At 37.7% G+C, this 17,230-nt stretch overlaps 1 protein-coding gene across 1 annotated transcript in view; it reads left to right on the top strand.

The window, feature by feature from the left end:
• The window catches only part of Hsd17b12 (hydroxysteroid 17-beta dehydrogenase 12), a 118,485-nt gene that overhangs the window by 76,428 nt on the left and 24,827 nt on the right, over positions 1-17,230 (top strand). The window contains exons 5-6 of the mRNA XM_090347864.1: positions 6,641-6,705; positions 8,184-8,228. Coding sequence (XP_090203990.1) covers positions 6,641-6,705; positions 8,184-8,228 — 110 coding nt within the window. The remainder of the gene's footprint in view (positions 1-6,640; positions 6,706-8,183; positions 8,229-17,230) is intronic.

Here is a 17,230-nt window from a genome sequence, read left to right as displayed (position 1 = left end):
TAAATGACCACATACTGATAACAACCTTTTGTCTTCTATTTATGAACATTTTCATATGTTCTGGCATTGGACTAATGAATTTATACATATTTTGTCATTTGAGGCTTGAGTTACCAGGGTGCAGTCACTTGCTTTTCTAGGAGCCGTTGGTAGTAGATCCAGGGCTGAATGCTGGATCCACTGCACTCTATAAGGTGTAAACTGTAAAACATTTACACCTGTGCAGGGAACAAAACCAGGGCCTTTCACAAGCTGGGCAAGTGTATTGTGCCCCTGGTCAGCACTTTACTCTCTTTTACAAAAATTAAAGACAGAAGGTTCCCTCTCCTTTTGGGTCTGTTTACTACTACTATTACCTTTTAAAATATCAGTTTAGGGGCTGGGAGTTTGGCCTAGCGGTAGAGTGCTTGAGTCCTAAGCTCAAGCCCAGGACTGGCCAAAAAAAAAAAAAAAATCAGTTTATTTCAAAACATGATAAAGTGGCAGTATTTTCCTGGAGCTTGAACTCAGGTCTTGAGCACTATCCTTGGATTTTCTCAAGTCTAGAGCTCTACCACTTGAGCCACAGCACTTCCAGCGTTTTTCTATGTATGTGGTACCGAGGAATGGAACCCAGGTCTTTGTGCATGGTAGACAAGCACTCTACTACTTGCCCCCCCCCCACCTTTTTTTATTTCTTTTTATTTTGTTTCCTTTTATTTTTCTTTCTTTTTTTCTTTTTTTGTGGGTCATGTGGGTCTTTTGTTGTTGTTGTGGGTCATGGAACTTGAACTCTGGGTCTGGGCACTGTCCCTGAGCTCTTCAGCTCAAGGCTACTGCCCTACCCCTGGAGCCATAATGCCACTTCCCATTTTCTAGAGGTTTATTGGAGATAAGAGTCTCATCTTCTTTAGTGCCGGGGCTGGCTTTGAACGCAATCCTCAGATCTCAGCCTCCTAAGTAGCTAGGATTACAAGCATGAGCCACCATGCCAGGCTTTTTTTTTTCCTTAGCGGTACTTTGATTTGAACTAAAGATGATATGCTGTCTTGGCAGGTACTTTGTTACCAGTCTAAGCTAGGGCAAGCACTCTACCTCTAGGCCATGTTTCTGGCCCAGTGGCAGCAGTTTTTGAAGCAACTTTTATTAATGAATGTTAAGTGATGGAACTAGATTAATATAGAAAACGCAAATGTAGCTGAAATGTGAAGTTAGCATTTTCTGCCTTTGTATAATAAGAAAGCATTGGAGAATATTTTATGTGATTCCTATATGGAGGCTCAACCATTAGGCATAGTATTTATTTGTTTGTTTGTTTCGTGGGTCATGGGGCTTGAACTCTGCTTGGGTGGTGTCTGTGAGCTTTTCAGCTCAAGGCTACCATCTTACCCTTCAGCCAAGCCCCACTTTCCGTTTTCTAGAGGTTAACTGGAAATAAGAGTCTCAGGTCCTTTTGTGCCTAGGCTGGCTTTGAACCTTTCCTCAGATCTCAGCCTTCTGAGTAGCTAGGATTACAGGTGTGAGCCACCAAGCCCGGCTTAGGCAAAGTATTTTTAAACCACATTCATTTCTTATGATTCTGATTAATCTCAAAGATGAGACAAGTAGAAAATGGCCTGTATGGGGTTAGTGTATAAATAGATTTTCATTTTCTAGTAATTTATGATTTGTTTCTCCCTTGTGCCCAGTCTAGTTGTAAAGAAATCTGGTTTTCTGATGACATCTGTATGGCAGCCAGTTTGAGATAGGGTTTTAGATCAGCAGCCAATAAATTTAAAAGGAACAAAAATGTTGTATGCTCTTTAGTATTTACTATATGTGGACATGATTTTTAAATAACCTGATCTAATACAACATTTATCAGGCATTCAGAATTACTTTGAATTGTCTGAGTTCTTCAAATGTGGCACATATGTGTAGAGCCTTCATGTTTTCTCCAGTTCCAGTGGGCTGCAGCATATAGCTAAACACAACTCTGCACATTCTTTATATGTGTATCAACTCCACTTGGGCCAAGTCTATGAGAATCTTGCCTCTGCCCATACCAACTTCTTTTCTCACTTCTTTGTCTTTAAACTTGGTATTACTAGTGTTCTGTCTGCCTTCCACTGCTGCTCCACTCTTCACTTAGAACTACATAGAGAAACTTGTGGAAAAGATGGTTCTCATGTTCAAAGTCCTGTAGTGATTACTAGGATAGTGATAGGAATTCTCAGGTACACAGATAATGTTGTATTCTGAAGGACATGGTATGTTGCTAATAAAAGGATTTTTCAGGTAACTGAACTAAAAATTAAATCCATCCCTGGAGCCTCACTTAAAGAATTCAAGAAATCTCAGGAATATTATAATAATATAATGCTGACTTAAGAAGCTATCTTTTTTAAGTGATTTTTCAAAAGGGATCTTGCTCTCATAAGAAATAGACAATACTTTCTGGATAATATCAGAACAGCTTGTGATATTGTATGGTTTTGTGAATCCTGTAATATATAGAGATGGTGCTACTTACACCTGTTTTTAATGAGATTAAGTTTTAGTGGGAATAATTTCCATTTTTCACTCCTACTCAGGGTCTGTTTTCTTTAGCAATTCCCTGCAAGCTTTTTGTCTGCTGTTTAGTTATTGCTGCCATCTAATGTCTCAAAATAAAACTGCAGTGGATATCTTTCCAAGATTCTCAGCTATTCTGCAATTTATGAAAATAATTGGGTATAGGGAAGCTCACTTTTCTTCTGAAGGTTTGATAATTGACTACTGAAATAAATGAATATAACGGAGTAGCAAGAGAAACAGCAACATGTTTGTTGCATACATGCATGTGAGTCATACAAAATACGAAATTCAGATAAAGAACTGGATTGTTGGCGTTTGAATACCCTTTTTATTGAGGAGGGGTCAGGGATAATATAGACCATTTTAGGGCAGTAGGAAAAATGGTTTTTAGGGGAAGTAATTAAACCCAGAGAATGGACATTGACTTAGGACAAAGTTTTTCTAGGATGTTAGTATGATATTTGTCAGTCTCCTGTGTGATAGGAGTTTAATCTTCTTTAGTTAATGAAATTTCAGTAAGAATAATTGAAGGCAACTGTGTTCTTTGGTAGATCCAGTCTTTAAGTAGATAAGGGAACTTCAGATAAAAGCCTTGTCCCAAATCTGCTGATCCCCAAATACCTTTAAAATTATCAGCATTTCAAGGCATCATATTTTGGAGTATTGTTTTTTTTTTTCCCAAGTGCCAATAAGAGCAACAGTTGTTTCCGTCTATACTCTTAAGTAATAACACTCTGAAGTAATTGCTTTGTGTGGAAATATGGTAGGTAGCATACATTACACAAGTAAAAGGTGCAAGCAGTAAAGTAAGTCCTGATATGCACTGTAGGATAAATGCCCACTGTGAATCTGGGTTGTATTTAATATAATAAAGTAGATGCCCTGAAAAGCCTATTCTAACATGAGTGTGCGTATCCTTACTTTAGTAAATGCTACTGCTGCTTGCTTTGGATTGAATTTCTCAGTGGTCAATGTGGTTGTTAGTTTGCTTTATGGAGCTGTGTTGATACATTTTCATTGTCTGTTCAAGACAGCACTGATAGCTTTACTTTGTTCAGTTAGCAGAGACTGTCAGAAGACTCTGGTTAATGCCACCTTGTCTAGAAGAACACTTCCCTGTTTAATCATCTGAGCTTCCTTAGCTCCACTCTGCCACTGGCAAAGTTCTCAGATTTTAAAACAAAAGCAAAAAGATCCACCATCTGTGATGTGAATTTTAATATTTATAATTTTTTAACAGTTTGGAATACAACATTAATACCTCCATGATTAGTATGAAACTTTTGGAAAGTTTTTTAGATATGAATTAGTTAAGGGAGATGGAATTTGCAGTAGATGATAAATTTGAAGAAAAAAAAAAACAAAAAGAAATCTTAACATATGTTCCAGTCTAGCCATAGCTTTCCTGAAGATTCTGTGATCTTGAACTGACTTACTGACTTTGTATAGAATATCTTGCTTGGATTTCTCATAGTTATACTTTTTTTTTTTTTTTGCCACTCCTGGGGCTTGAACTCAGGGCCTGAACACTATCCTTGGGCTTTCCCTCAAGGCTAATGCTCTACCACTAGAGACACACCACCACTTTTGGCTTTTTCTATGTATGTGATACCAAGGAATCGAACCTTGGTCTTCTGTGCATGTTAGGCAAGCACTTTTCCCATTTGGACAAACTCCCAGCCCCTCATAGTTACACTTTTAAGGAAACTATTCATCCTTTATAATCCTGTAATGGGGAAAGCAAACACTAATTAACATAAAGCCTTACCATTAACTAGTTTTGATTTGTTTATTAACAGAGAATTGATTGCTAGGATCCCTGGTGGAAGAAGAACTTACCAAACAAAATAAACTGCATTTGGATTTACTGTTATTAGTTACGTTTAGATTCTACTCCTGTCCAGATGGACATGAATTCTAATTAAACACAGTTGGTTTTCCCATTATGTTTTGCTTTCATAATGTCAAACATTTTATTATAAGCCATCATCACTGAATTTTGCAAGTTAAATTTAGAGACTCAAGGCCTCCAGTGACTGGCTTTAACTGTAGAACCATTATTGAGTTCCTTTGACCTGCTAATCTTGCTAGTCTATTGAAAAAGTTACTGTTATTCCTGTCAGGTTTATCTGGCACAATTCCTTTTAATCTTTAGCAGCCTGATGGTTACTTTTATTATCTTTTTGCAATTAAAATCATTCTTTTTTCCTAATACTTTAGTTTTATTAAACCTTGTCAGTTTTTTATTTATTATTCGATTATTACTGATATTTTCCTGAATTGGATTCTGGATGAAGGCATGTAATGACTGTAATGTGGTAGTTAAGGGCCAAATAGTTAATAGTGAAATTTCCTGAATTCTCAGTTTCCTTTATGATCTTGGGCAAGTTATTTAACTGCTGTGTGTTTCAGTTTTTAATGTACAGGATGGAAATAATAATAGAACTATTCAATAGATATTTTTGTGATAATCAACTGTAGATAGGAAAACAAAGGATCAATTTCAAGAGTTTCAGAGATTTTTAAAAAATTCATTATATGTTTCTGGCCAGGCACTGGTGGCTTATGCCTATAATCAGAAATACTAAGATCTGAGCATCTCCTGTCAAAGCTAGCAGGGGCAGACTAAAAGCCAGACATGAAGCTATGGCTCAAATGGTTGAGTACTACGCTAGCCTGAGTAAAAAGCTAAAGGATAGTGCCCAAACCCTGAGTTCAGGCTCCAGTATTAGCACCCTCCACCCCTCCTCCCCCCAAAAAAGAAAAGTTATTTGGGATTTGTTTTTCCAGGGCTAGAGAAAACGACAGGAGCTGGGCACAGTGGTTCATGCCTGCAATCCTAGCTACTCAGGAGGCTGAGATCTGAGGATCACAGTTCAAAGTCATCCCAGGCACTAAAGTCTGAGAGACTCTTATCTTTAATAAACCACTTGAAAACTGGAAGTGGCCATGTGGCTCAGGGGTAGGGCAGTAACCTTGAGCTGACGAGCTCTGGGATAGCACGCAGGCCCAGAGTTCAAGCCCCATGACCAATAACAACAACAAAACACCCCACTGGATATCTGAGTACTGAAAAAACTTCAACCTAACTATATGTAAATCTATTTATATTGTGTCAGTTAGCCTTATATATAGCCCCAACCTTGCATCATGCAATTATTAAGTAAGGAACCAGGGAAACTTAAGATATAACCTTAGCCTTTGATGGTGATTTATCAGAGGCATTTGGTCTGACCTTGCTCTCTTGATTGCCCTGATTTCTCAGATAAAGCCAGACTCTTAAGGAATGGGTTTTCAATGTTATGAAATAACAATTTCATTCTTTTAGTTAAGTGCCTTTTTCTTTCTACTAGATTTTAACTTCCACAGTGTGGAAGCTGTCTTTTTCATTTTGCTTTTTCTAGTTCCTGGCAGCAAATGTCTCACCCCCAAAATGTATAATAAATATGTATTGTGTAACTAGCTGGGCTGTCAGTTAGGGATGAGCAGACTGAGGTGCCTATTGTGTGTGACTTGTCCCAGGTCACACATTTTTCTGAAACCGTTAGAACTAGAACTCAAGTTTAAAGTCTCCTACACTGTGAAAATCTAAGATGTAAGAAGAGTGTGGTAATGTTTACAAATTGCTGCATTATAGGAGGTGAATGTACACCTCCCCAAAGAAGCTTCTTGTCAGGGGTTACATGATAAGTAAGGCTCAATCAGAGAAGAGATGTTTGAACTAAGCTTTTAAAGATGGACAGATCCTTGCTGAAAAGTGAGGGGGGAGGGTCATTGCAGGCATTCAAAAATTCATATATAGAATTATATGTATCACTTAAGTCTATGTAGCTTATATTTCATTATTTGAATAATGAAATATGTGTATTAGAGGCTGGGGCGTAGCCTAGTGGTAGAGTTCTTGCCTAGCATGCATGAAGCCGTGGGTTTGATTCCTCAGTACCACATACACAGAAAAAGCCTGAAGTGGCACTGTGGCTCAAGTGGCAGAGCACTAGCTTTGAACAAAATATGTCCAAGGACAGTGCCTAGGCCCTGATTTCAAGCCCCAGAACTGGGGGGGAAAACTGTGTGCTAGTCACCTAATGATCTCCTCTCATTTCAGTGAATAATGTAGGAGTGTCATATGAGTATCCTGAATACTTTTTGGATATTCCTGACTTGGACAATGTGAGTATTTCTTTGCTTATTATTGTAACATAAAGAATACATTAATATGCTGATGATACAATGTTGTATAGTGATTAATACAGAGGGGCTTAGAGTTCTGCTGCCTGAGGTTCATAAACTGACTCTTCTCCTTATTACCTGCATTAGTCTAGAATGAGCCTAAATGTATTTACCTCCATTTCCTCATTGAAAGAATAGACAACTTTGTAAGAATGCTGGAAAGACTTGTTGAGAAATATTTATGATCTCATTTGGTGCCACAGCTCTAGTGTCTTTTTGGTTGTTGTTGCTGTTTGTTTAGTTGTTGTTTTGTTTATTATTGTTTGCTGGTCTTGGGGCTTGACCTTAGGGCCTGAGTTCTGTCCCTGAGTTTCTTTGTACACAAGGCTAGCACTTTACCACTTATGCTACTTCTGGCTTTTTCTAAGTAGTTTATTGAAGATGAGAGTCTCATGGGGCCAGGAAGGTGGCCCAGTGATAGTGTGCTTGCTTAGCATGCACAAACCCCTGAATTCAATTCCCCAGAACCACATACACAGAAAAAGCTGGAAGTGGCACTGTGGCTCAAGTAGCAGAGTGCTAGCCTTAAGGGGAAAAAAAAAAAAAAATTGTCCAAGCCAGGGACAGTGCCTGAGTTCAAGCCCCAGGACTGGCAAAAAAAGAAAAAAAAAAAGTCTCATGGACTTTCCTGTCTCTGCTGGTTCTGATCCCATCCTCAGATCTCAGCCTCCTGAGTATCTAGGATTACAAGCATGAGCCACTGGCACCCAAGTCTTGTTTTATTTATTTCTATTCATTTTTTAAGTTAGGAGGCGTGACTCAGGGGTTGGGCACTGTTCCTAAGCTTTTGTGTTTAAAGCTACTACTCTACACTTTGAGCCACAGCTCCACTTCCAGTTTCCTACCCTGACTGACTTCAAATTGCACCCAGCATCTAGGTTTTTTTTTTGTTGTTGTTGTTGTTTTGTTTCTTTTTGTATAAGAACAGCTCTATTTAACAATTGGGAATTTAAATATCAATGTAAAAGGTATAAATATATTAATCTATAGTAATATGGTTTATTCAAATAAAGCAGTTCTGTCAGAATGAAAGCTGTATCCTAGATGTGTTAATAATCCTTAAATCCTTAGGAAAGCATGTTCGTTACTGAAGGACCACATAAAGTTTTTTTAAAAATTATTGAAACCTTAGATTTAATCATCTCTTGAGATATTAGCAGAGAGGAAATGGCAAAAGCATTTTATTTATTTTAATTTACTGTGTCTTGCATTTCCAAATTTTACTTGCATACTACCTGAATTGATGTTGTTGTTAGAAAAATACTGTAACACTAGAGTAAAATAAGATCTATCTCTTCATTCCAACTTTGTCTTTAATACCCTCAAGAAGCTTTTAGTGCATCAGGTCACATAAGTGTATATGTAATATGGTCATTTCTATCACCATATCTATGTAAAACTATCCATTTATTTTACAGACTATCAAGAAACTGATAAATACCAATGTTCTTTCTGTTTGTAAGGTAAGTAGATCATTATAAGTTCTACCTTTTTGGGTCCTATTTTAAAACACTGATACATAATCAGTTAGTTCACTTTATGTCAACTCTTGTTTAGAGTAAGCATGCATTTCAAATACAAGGCTTCTACTTATTTATATCTTTGAGAAGTAGAAAAACACCTGATCACCAGTCAGGTATTTTCTTTATTTAGTTTTCTACCATCCTGAGAGTTACTGCTTTCTATGGTTGGTACTGGAACAGTAAAAACTAACTTACGCTGTACATTCGTTAACTTCATCTGTCTATCACTGATAGATTGTTTTCATTTTGTCTCCCCTGTAATCCATTTGAATTAATAACATCAGTGTTGTGGCAAGGTATGGCATTTTTATGAGGCGTAAAAGTCTGTATTGAGAGCAATTTTTACTACCCACACATAATAACTAGCCTAGTACCCATTGCTAAGCCTGTGTGATACCCATCACACATACCATCGAAAAACTATGTCAATATCTCCTATCATATAGAAACAGCAAAACTGGTTTTACTTATTTTTCCAAACAGTAATTACAGAAAGTTACCACTTTTTTATATATGCCAGATTATATACACCAGAATAGTGAAAACTATTACCCAAGGTCAGAAAAGTATGGACAGGTAGATACTTTAAGTTTGAACAGTTCACAAAAAGGAAATAGAAAAGTATTCAAAACTACTCAATTGGATCAAATAGCTATAAATAAGAATTACTTACAATTTTTACCTTATGATATAGTCTTGGTGGTTTTCTCTACCATGAATATTTAAAGAAAATGTTTTCTTGTATATCTATGTCCTGAGAAAATCTACAATTTCACATGGCTAATATTAAGTCCTAAAACAGTACTGTTATACTTTGCCCCATATGTCATATGTATTATTAGAAGTATTCATTTTTTTAAAACATTAAGAACATTAGTTATGGCACCTCATGAATTATGTAGAAAAGTGGCAAGTAATTTTGTAAAACAATCACTCTCACGGTATTACCTTCTTCACTATTATTAGCCAGCTTCTTTTTGCACATAAGTTTCAATGTAAGTGAGGCAAATCAGTAGCAAGTGAAACTGTGAAAAGATTTGGAACAAAACTTGGGTGTACAAAACTAATGCTTTTGAGTATGGTTAATAGGAATACATATGTATGGTTTTAGCACATTTATATAAATGTAATCACCCCTTAATAATCTCTGTGAAGTTCAAAGTAATTAAATAACTACCATTTGTTAACTATGTTGGACCTTGGACAAATTACTTAACCTCTGTGCTTCAGGGTTTTTTGATCTGAATTTTAAAGATTATGATAATTCTTTTTATCTCAGACAACTGATCATTAAAGTAATATGTATCAACCTCTTAGAACCACTGTTCAGGTCACAGAAAGGTCCCCCAAAATATCATTATTCTTGTTATTGTTAAACTCAAAGATGATGGAGATGTCTTTGTAAATATATCCAATTGTGAGGTGTTTTTTTTTTTAGAAAGCAAAGTTTTTAATCAAAAGATTACTTCTAGCTCACAGTTGTTCTTTGTGTTTTTTTTCCTTTTGAAATGACTGATATTTTTACTGATGTTCTAATTAATTTTTTTGACATGTGGCCAAATGTTTGAAAACAATGAATGTCAGAACTCTGTACATACGTTTCATAATATATTGTGCTGAGTTAATGAGAAAATATGTTCAAGTGTTTACATAATTTTCACATAATGGTGAAATGATACTAGGTACATATTCATCTCCTTTGTCAGATACATTATATAAGGAAGATATTATTGCATGTGTTGTAATTTACATGTTGCATAGTTTTAAAAATGCTAGCATCAGGCCGGGTGCTTGCCCGGCATACAGGAGGACCCAGGTTCAATTCCCCGGTACCACATACATAAGAAAAACCTGAAATGGTGTTGTAATTCAAGTGGGAGAGCACTGGCCTTGAGAAAGCCCAAAGACAGTGCCCAGGCCTTGAGTTCAGTCCTCAGGACTGGCCAAAAAAAAAAAAAAGGAAATGCTGGCCTCCTCTGTCTCTCAAAACATTTATTTTGGCTGGCAGTCTACAGGATACTAATGGTAAAAGGTTTAGGTCTTGTCCTTCATCTGGGAGAACTAGCTGATTTGCGGGGCTCCAGAGCCACAGACTGTTTATCCTTCATTTAGCATTGGAGCACACAACAATGTGTGTCACCATTGATCACAGGATGTCCTTGTTCAAGACCAGCCAATGCTGGTGGTTGTTGTGAGTTAAACAGCACAGTCCAACTACAGTGTAAAGTGATGTGCTCTTCAAAAAATTCAAATGAAATAAAAATGCCCTACTTCTCCTAATACCTTGATGTATTATGAAATGCTTTTCCCCTCTTCATTCCTTTTCTCTTTTCACATTGCATATATACTTGTTCCCATGAAATGGGTTCATGAAGACAAATGCTAATTTCTTCAATATCTGTGAGCCATATTGGTGCCAAGTGTCCTCAACACTAGACAGATATTTACATTTTTGTATACGTTTCTCTTTTAAAATACTTCAGGAAGCCAAGAGGTCATATCATCCCTTAATTTCTTTACTATAAATGTAGCCCAGTTTTCTGTACCTTTGTGTTAATGCGCTCTGGTTTCTTTGGTGTCAGTCCTGGGGTTTGAACTCAGGCCTGGACACACTCCTTGAGTTTGAACTACCAGTGCCCAGTGTGATATGCACTTTTTTGTCTATTTGTTTATTTTGCCAGTCCTGACGACTGAACGCATAGCCTGAGCACTGTACCTGAGCTTCTTTTATTCAAGTCTACTACTCTATCCTCCTTTGAGTCCCAGCCCTGCTTGTGGCTCTTTTTGATAATTTATTGGAGGTAAGAGTCTCATAAACTTTCCTGCCCAGTCTGGCTTCCAACCATAATCCTCAGATCTCAGACTTGTAAGTAGCTAGGCTTACAGGCATGAGCCACCACTGCCTGTATTGTGACATTCACTTTTAATAGAACAATTAAAAAATCTTGGTTTATGGAATTAATAACTATCTGGAAGAGAGGTTGAATTTTTCCATACCATGGTTAGGATTAGTGTATTGTTTTACTGCTGTGACACAGTTGACTAGCAACCATTCATACGTGAAATGGTTTTATTGGAGCATTGGAAACAAGTGGTATATAGTGATGAATCAATTATGAGCAGGATTGGGAGGCACTCAATAAGACCACGAGCCATAGAAAGCCTGAACATAGAGGTAAGATTTGTCCTGATGCATGTTTTATAGAGATCTAGTGGCAGAGTGCCATGGCATTGGTCACTTTCTGGTGAATGTTTTTATTTTATTCCTACTGAGAAGCAGGTACTCACCTTAGCAGAGTTTTGTATATGACAGCCATGGGTTTAGGACTCTCTCATGATGTTACGATTTGCCCTATAGGATATTGTAATTGTTTTCTAGTTGAGTGTAGTATATTGCCAGCGCCCGGACCACATTTTCAGTGGCAGTGGCTTTTGGGAGCCTAGGGGTAACTTAAGATGAAAATTGGCCCTGCTAGAGAATCTCAGAAGGTTTTATAGTTGCTAGACATCAGGGTAACTAGGACATGGCTGTCTCTAGCCTAAAGCCACAATAAATGTGTCAAAAAGCTACCGTAAGAAAGAGAACACCCCTTTCTCACTGTCAGGGCTAGTCTAAGTTTTATCTTCTCACCAAACTACATGGTGAGGAATGACTGACAAAGGAGTGTACCAAGAAAGATTGTAGAATATAGCTTTACCCTCTTTGAAGCTTGTGCCCCTAATTTGGAAATGGCCGCTGGGTAGGGCCTCAGTATCTTGTTATAAGGCCTCTGCCACACCATGAACACAGAATGAACTAGCTAGGATGGACCTGAAGGAATTCCATCTTGTGGGACCAGGTCACATGATTATTACAAAAAAAAAAAAAAGTCCCACATTCCACTAGGAATAATAAAAGTAAAATATCCTAAAGTCAAAGGAAATTCGGGCTACCACTAAAAGTGATGGTGATATGGTTCCAGAGAAAACTGAGAAAGAACTATTATTAGGGGCCGAGTAACACCATGTCTAATAACTTTCTGCTGCGGCTTGTAGTAGGGATAAAACACGTGGATCTCTTTGTCCTGTCCATCCTGTATACTGATAGGCTCCCTCACCCAATATAAGGAGGAGGGATTTAGGGAATAGTGAGAGAGAGATCTTCCTGCCTTGATGAAGCTGCGTGGCGTCTCTGTTCGTGCTCCGGGGTAAGAAGGCTGGGTGCGGGAGGACATTGGGCTTGGACTCGTCGGGGTGTGTTTTTCCCATCCCCCTACTAGCAGAGGGGGACCGGGGACGAAGGACCCCGACAAACTATCAGAGGTGTTTTTTTGTTGTTTTTTAGCCCCCTGCTTAATAATGAACAGTTCTCCCAAGCCATTAGGCTCTTGGTTCCATCCATTTTTCCCCTTTTTAATCTTATCCAATAGTTTAGGTTTAGGTTTTTCTTCCCTCTAACTGGCTTATTGGCTGGGACTTACCATAGATGTTGGAAACCTTGTTGTCTGCTTTCCTAGTTTTACTCTCAAATGCCAGAAGGGCAAATTCAGTCTTGTTCTTTATCAAACAGTTTAGTATCATGCAAGTACCCTGTAGCTAACCAATATGGCAGTTAGATCTGTCTCAAATGGAAAGGAAAGTCCTACCAAGTGGGACTGGTTGGTTTGATTTGGTTTGGTTTTTTGCTTCAGTTTTATTTGTCCTGTGACTAAAATCTTAGTTAATCTCATTAAGAACAACTTTCACTTCAGAAATGAGTTGAGATAATTAAACCTCAGGAATATTGATCCATACTGCTAAAATAGTTCCTGTTTTATACCTGGAGGGATTTCCAACCTAGAATTCTTAAAGTTTTGCAAATGAAATTGTTGAATGTTGATTACTGTTGGGAAAATCCTGAAAAATGGGAGAAGTGCCACAGTAGAGAGGCAGGCAAATGGAGGGCTATTTCAAACAGGTTGTACACCAAGTTCCCTATCAATTCTAAGATAAAATTAGATCTAGTTTGGTTCTGATTTGGCTCATATCTTGTCAGTTTTGGGGTTGCTTTCCTCCTCTGTGCTCTATTTTTCTTTGCTTTCTTCAGTGATAATTTTAGGACTTAAAGAGAAGATTGACTCTACACACCTTTGAGTCATGAGCATTGTTCAAACAGTATTATTACCTGAACTGCCAGCAGTCCTACAAAAGGGAGAGAAAGCCATTCTTTCCCTCAGTTCTCATGCTTTTGGTAGCTACTGGGTTTGTTCAGTAAGAGTAGAGCTAGGGAGTGGCAGTTCTAACAGTTAAACCTCTTTAAGTATACTGTTAGCCTAAGTATAGACTTGAAATTATGTCTTCTTAGGGTTGAAGGTGGAAGTAGACAAGTACCTTCCTAACCATTCCAAGCTAGAGCATGTGTCCAGGCTTATTTAAGGTCTTTTTTTTTTTTTTTTTTTTGAGTCTGCAGTTCATTTCGGTGTGGAGCCTCTGTACCTATTGTGTAAACATCATGAGGTTGTTCCCTGCATGGCCTGTGCATGTATACATATGTTTTTTGGAGTAAATAAATGAGTATACTTTAAAACCAAACATTTCTAGGCTTAGTCTTTAGGGAATAAGGATCACACTACGCGTGACCCTAGAAGGTTGAGAATAGAGCAGTTGCCACTTGTTCCACTGATGACAACTGTGAAAATATCCTCATCTTTGGGTGTCAGAAATTGCATCCATCAGAGATGGGTTCCCTTTCTCTTCCCAAGTCAGGCATGACAAACCAGTGGTTTTATAGATAGGATATTGGAAGGATGGATGAGGATGTTGAAGGGAATGACATTGATCAAGACACATTCATAAACTGCTTTGTTGAATGGCACCTCTTTTGTACAGCTACTTAAAGATGCTTTATTTTTCCCCAGTCCTGGGCTTGAACTCAGGGCCTGAGTACTGTCCTTGGGCTTTCTCAAGGCAAGAGCTCTGCCACTTGAGCCACAGCACCATCTCTGGCTTTTTCTCTGTATGTGGTACCAAGGAATAAAACCCGGGTTTTTTTTTTCATACATTTTTTATTGTAATTAATACAAGGGTTACATTATATTCGCCAGATAGAAGGTACATTACTTCACAAACATTGATACCCTTTCTCATGTCTTGGTCCCCATTTCCCTCCTCCCACTCCTGCCCCTCATCTTGTTTTTCCCTCTTCCCTATCCTCTTTCAAATAACCAATAAACATATATACAGTATATCAGATAACAAGGTAAAATACTATAACAATATGAGATCACCAAGGAACAGCAAAAGAGATGAGAGATAACATAATACATTAAGGACAAAAATCACTCATTATGTGGCTTTTGTTTCTATATCCTAGAGGTCCAGGTCCTTTCATTTAGCGTCATCTGATATGGCCTTATGTATCTAGGTTTTGCTCTATTGTAAATCTCTGCTAGGAGAAGCCAAGGTTTCTACTGATTATGACAAATGAGGGAAACCATTGAGCCTATGTTCCTTTGAGTCTGGCTTACTTTTCTTAATATGATTTTTTCTAAGTCTTTCCACTTCCTTACAAATGTGGCGATGTCATTCTTTCTGATGGCAGCATAGAATTCCATTGTGTGTAAATACCACATCTTGTGGGTCCACTCATCACCTGAGGAACATCTGGAACCTGGGTCTTTGTGCATGTTAGGCAAGCACTCTACCACGTGGCCAAACTCTCGGCCCCTCTTTTTTTTTTCTTCTAATTAGGAAATCTCACACCAAGATTTTTAGATGCTCTTGAGAAAAATCTGAAAAACAGGTAATATAGACTTCATCTGTTCTGTGGCTGCAGGATTTGAGCATGCTAGGCAGTTAGGCCTGTCCTCTCTTGATCATTTCAGCCCAGTCTCTGCCATATACCCTACCTCACTCTTGGCCCTTCTAGGGTTTTAAGTGTGAGTTCATCTTCTAGGTGACTCCTAGTACTTAAGTTTATTCAAACAGAACAGCTGCTTAATGGAGTTAAAGGGTTAGACTAACTCAATCCTGTCTTAGTTCATTTGGGCTGCTGTAACAAAAATGCCTTAGATAGGGTGACTTATAACGAACTGAAATTTATTTCTCATAATTTGGGAGACTAAGAAGTCCAAGGTCATGGTGCCAGCAGATTCAGTGTTGATTGAGGGCCCTGTTCCTCAAAAATGGAGCCTTTCTGCTGAGCTCTCTCAGGATTTAGAAAAATAAGTAAATAATAAAAGAAAATGAACTTGATGCCCCAGACCTCCTTACTTCATGAAGGGAAGAGAATGTAATTATTCATCTCCAAAAGACTTCACTTCTTATATTATCATATTAAGAATTAGGAGTCCATATATGAATGGGGAGGGAGGATATTCAGATCATTTTCCATTCCTCTGAAATCAAAATAGGACCATAGTCTCATTGCACCTTTTCAGATGAGCACATAGGCTGAACTGCCTGCAGCTCCTGAAGGCCTTTCACACTCTTTCAAAAGGTTATTTTTTCTTCTCTACCACAGTGTATTTATTGTATGTCACTTACGCGGAAGTGTGTAATGCTCTTTGCTGCCAGTGATGTACATGATAAATGTTTGGATGAATAGAGAAACAAATAAAAAGCACTGAAGCGTTTGCTTTTCTCCACATAGTTTTGCCTCTGGCTTGTGACATAGTACCAGTAGGGGGAGCCCTGCATTAGTTTGGATATCCCTGATAGTCGTTTCTGTTCCGTGTTCTAATTATATTTAGTTTAGCAATTTTGTTAAGAATGCATCCTGGCACTTTACTCCCAGGTTTGACGTTAACATTAGGAAACAGGAGAGCAGCGGACAAGCATGACCTTAACAACTGATTTTTCCACTGAGAGCTTTACTAGATGAAGATATTCCAAAGTTAGTATTTAGAGTCCCTTAAACTATTTTGAAATCCGCTTTTGTTCTCCTAACCTTTTTCAAATTATTACAGACCAGTTATAACTACAGAAGGGCAGGTTTATCCAGTGGCGTGGCAGTCACTCCTGCCGCACTCTTTCAAAACGTAGTTTTTGTTGATGGATTCTAAGGTTCTTTACTGATCAGTGCAAATCTCCTTGATAGGACAGATGCCCTGTGTACGGGTGGAGACATAAAAATCTTGAGAATAATTTTCTCCCTCCAAGACTGTTGAGAAGTCAGTTTCTTTCAGAAGAATTTAAGTAGAGGAAGCAATTTACATACACCAGTGTATTCAACTTGGCAAAACAACAATACAATGATATGTTCTGTTCTGGAAAAAAAAATTGTTTAGACTTTAAAGCTTTAGATTCATTACGATTAACATGCAACCCTCTGTTCTAGAAAATTCTTTGGTACATTGTTTTAAATCTAGATCAAAGTAGAATTTATTTTAAAAGAAACAGTCTTGTTTAATGGCATGGGGTAGAATTTCAGGTTAAGTAACATGGAAAAATGGTAGAGAACTACTCTTTAACTTCCATAAATACTTAAACATTAATGAAAAGGAAAATGAAACAATACTTGGAGATCTCAAAGCACTCCAAAAACTTTATCTAATTATGCTTCCCAACCCCTGGGCAGTAAATATTCTATTAGCCATACAGGTCAGATTCTAAGAAATTATAATTAAGTTTTGTTCTCACCTCTACAAAGCCTAAATTACATAGTTTGTTGCAGAAAATATGTGCTGTATCATTCTAGTTTGACTTCCAGTAGAGTTTCCATTTAATTTCTCCCAAACAGGCATTGTGTAGTGTTGCTGCTAATTCCTTTCACAGTTATGATTTTTTAAAATTGTTAATTATTTCACTTGAAAACTTATTTTAAGTTTTTGTATGTAAGGAATTATTTCCTTCCTAATTATGGAAGCTCAGTTTAACTTGCTGAAGTTCAGATCCATTTGATTTAAGCTGGTAGAGGTAGGCCTTGATGCTGTTCTAATTTTGTGTGTGAATAGCCTGGATTCTTGGGGCTTTCTTAGGCTCTG

This window comes from Megascapheus bottae, chromosome 16, assembly GCF_031878675.1.
Source record: "Megascapheus bottae isolate mThoBot1 chromosome 16, mThoBot2.hap1, whole genome shotgun sequence".
Taxonomy (NCBI): domain Eukaryota; kingdom Metazoa; phylum Chordata; class Mammalia; order Rodentia; family Geomyidae; genus Megascapheus; species Megascapheus bottae.
This window is presented reverse-complemented; position numbering and strand designations above follow the sequence as displayed.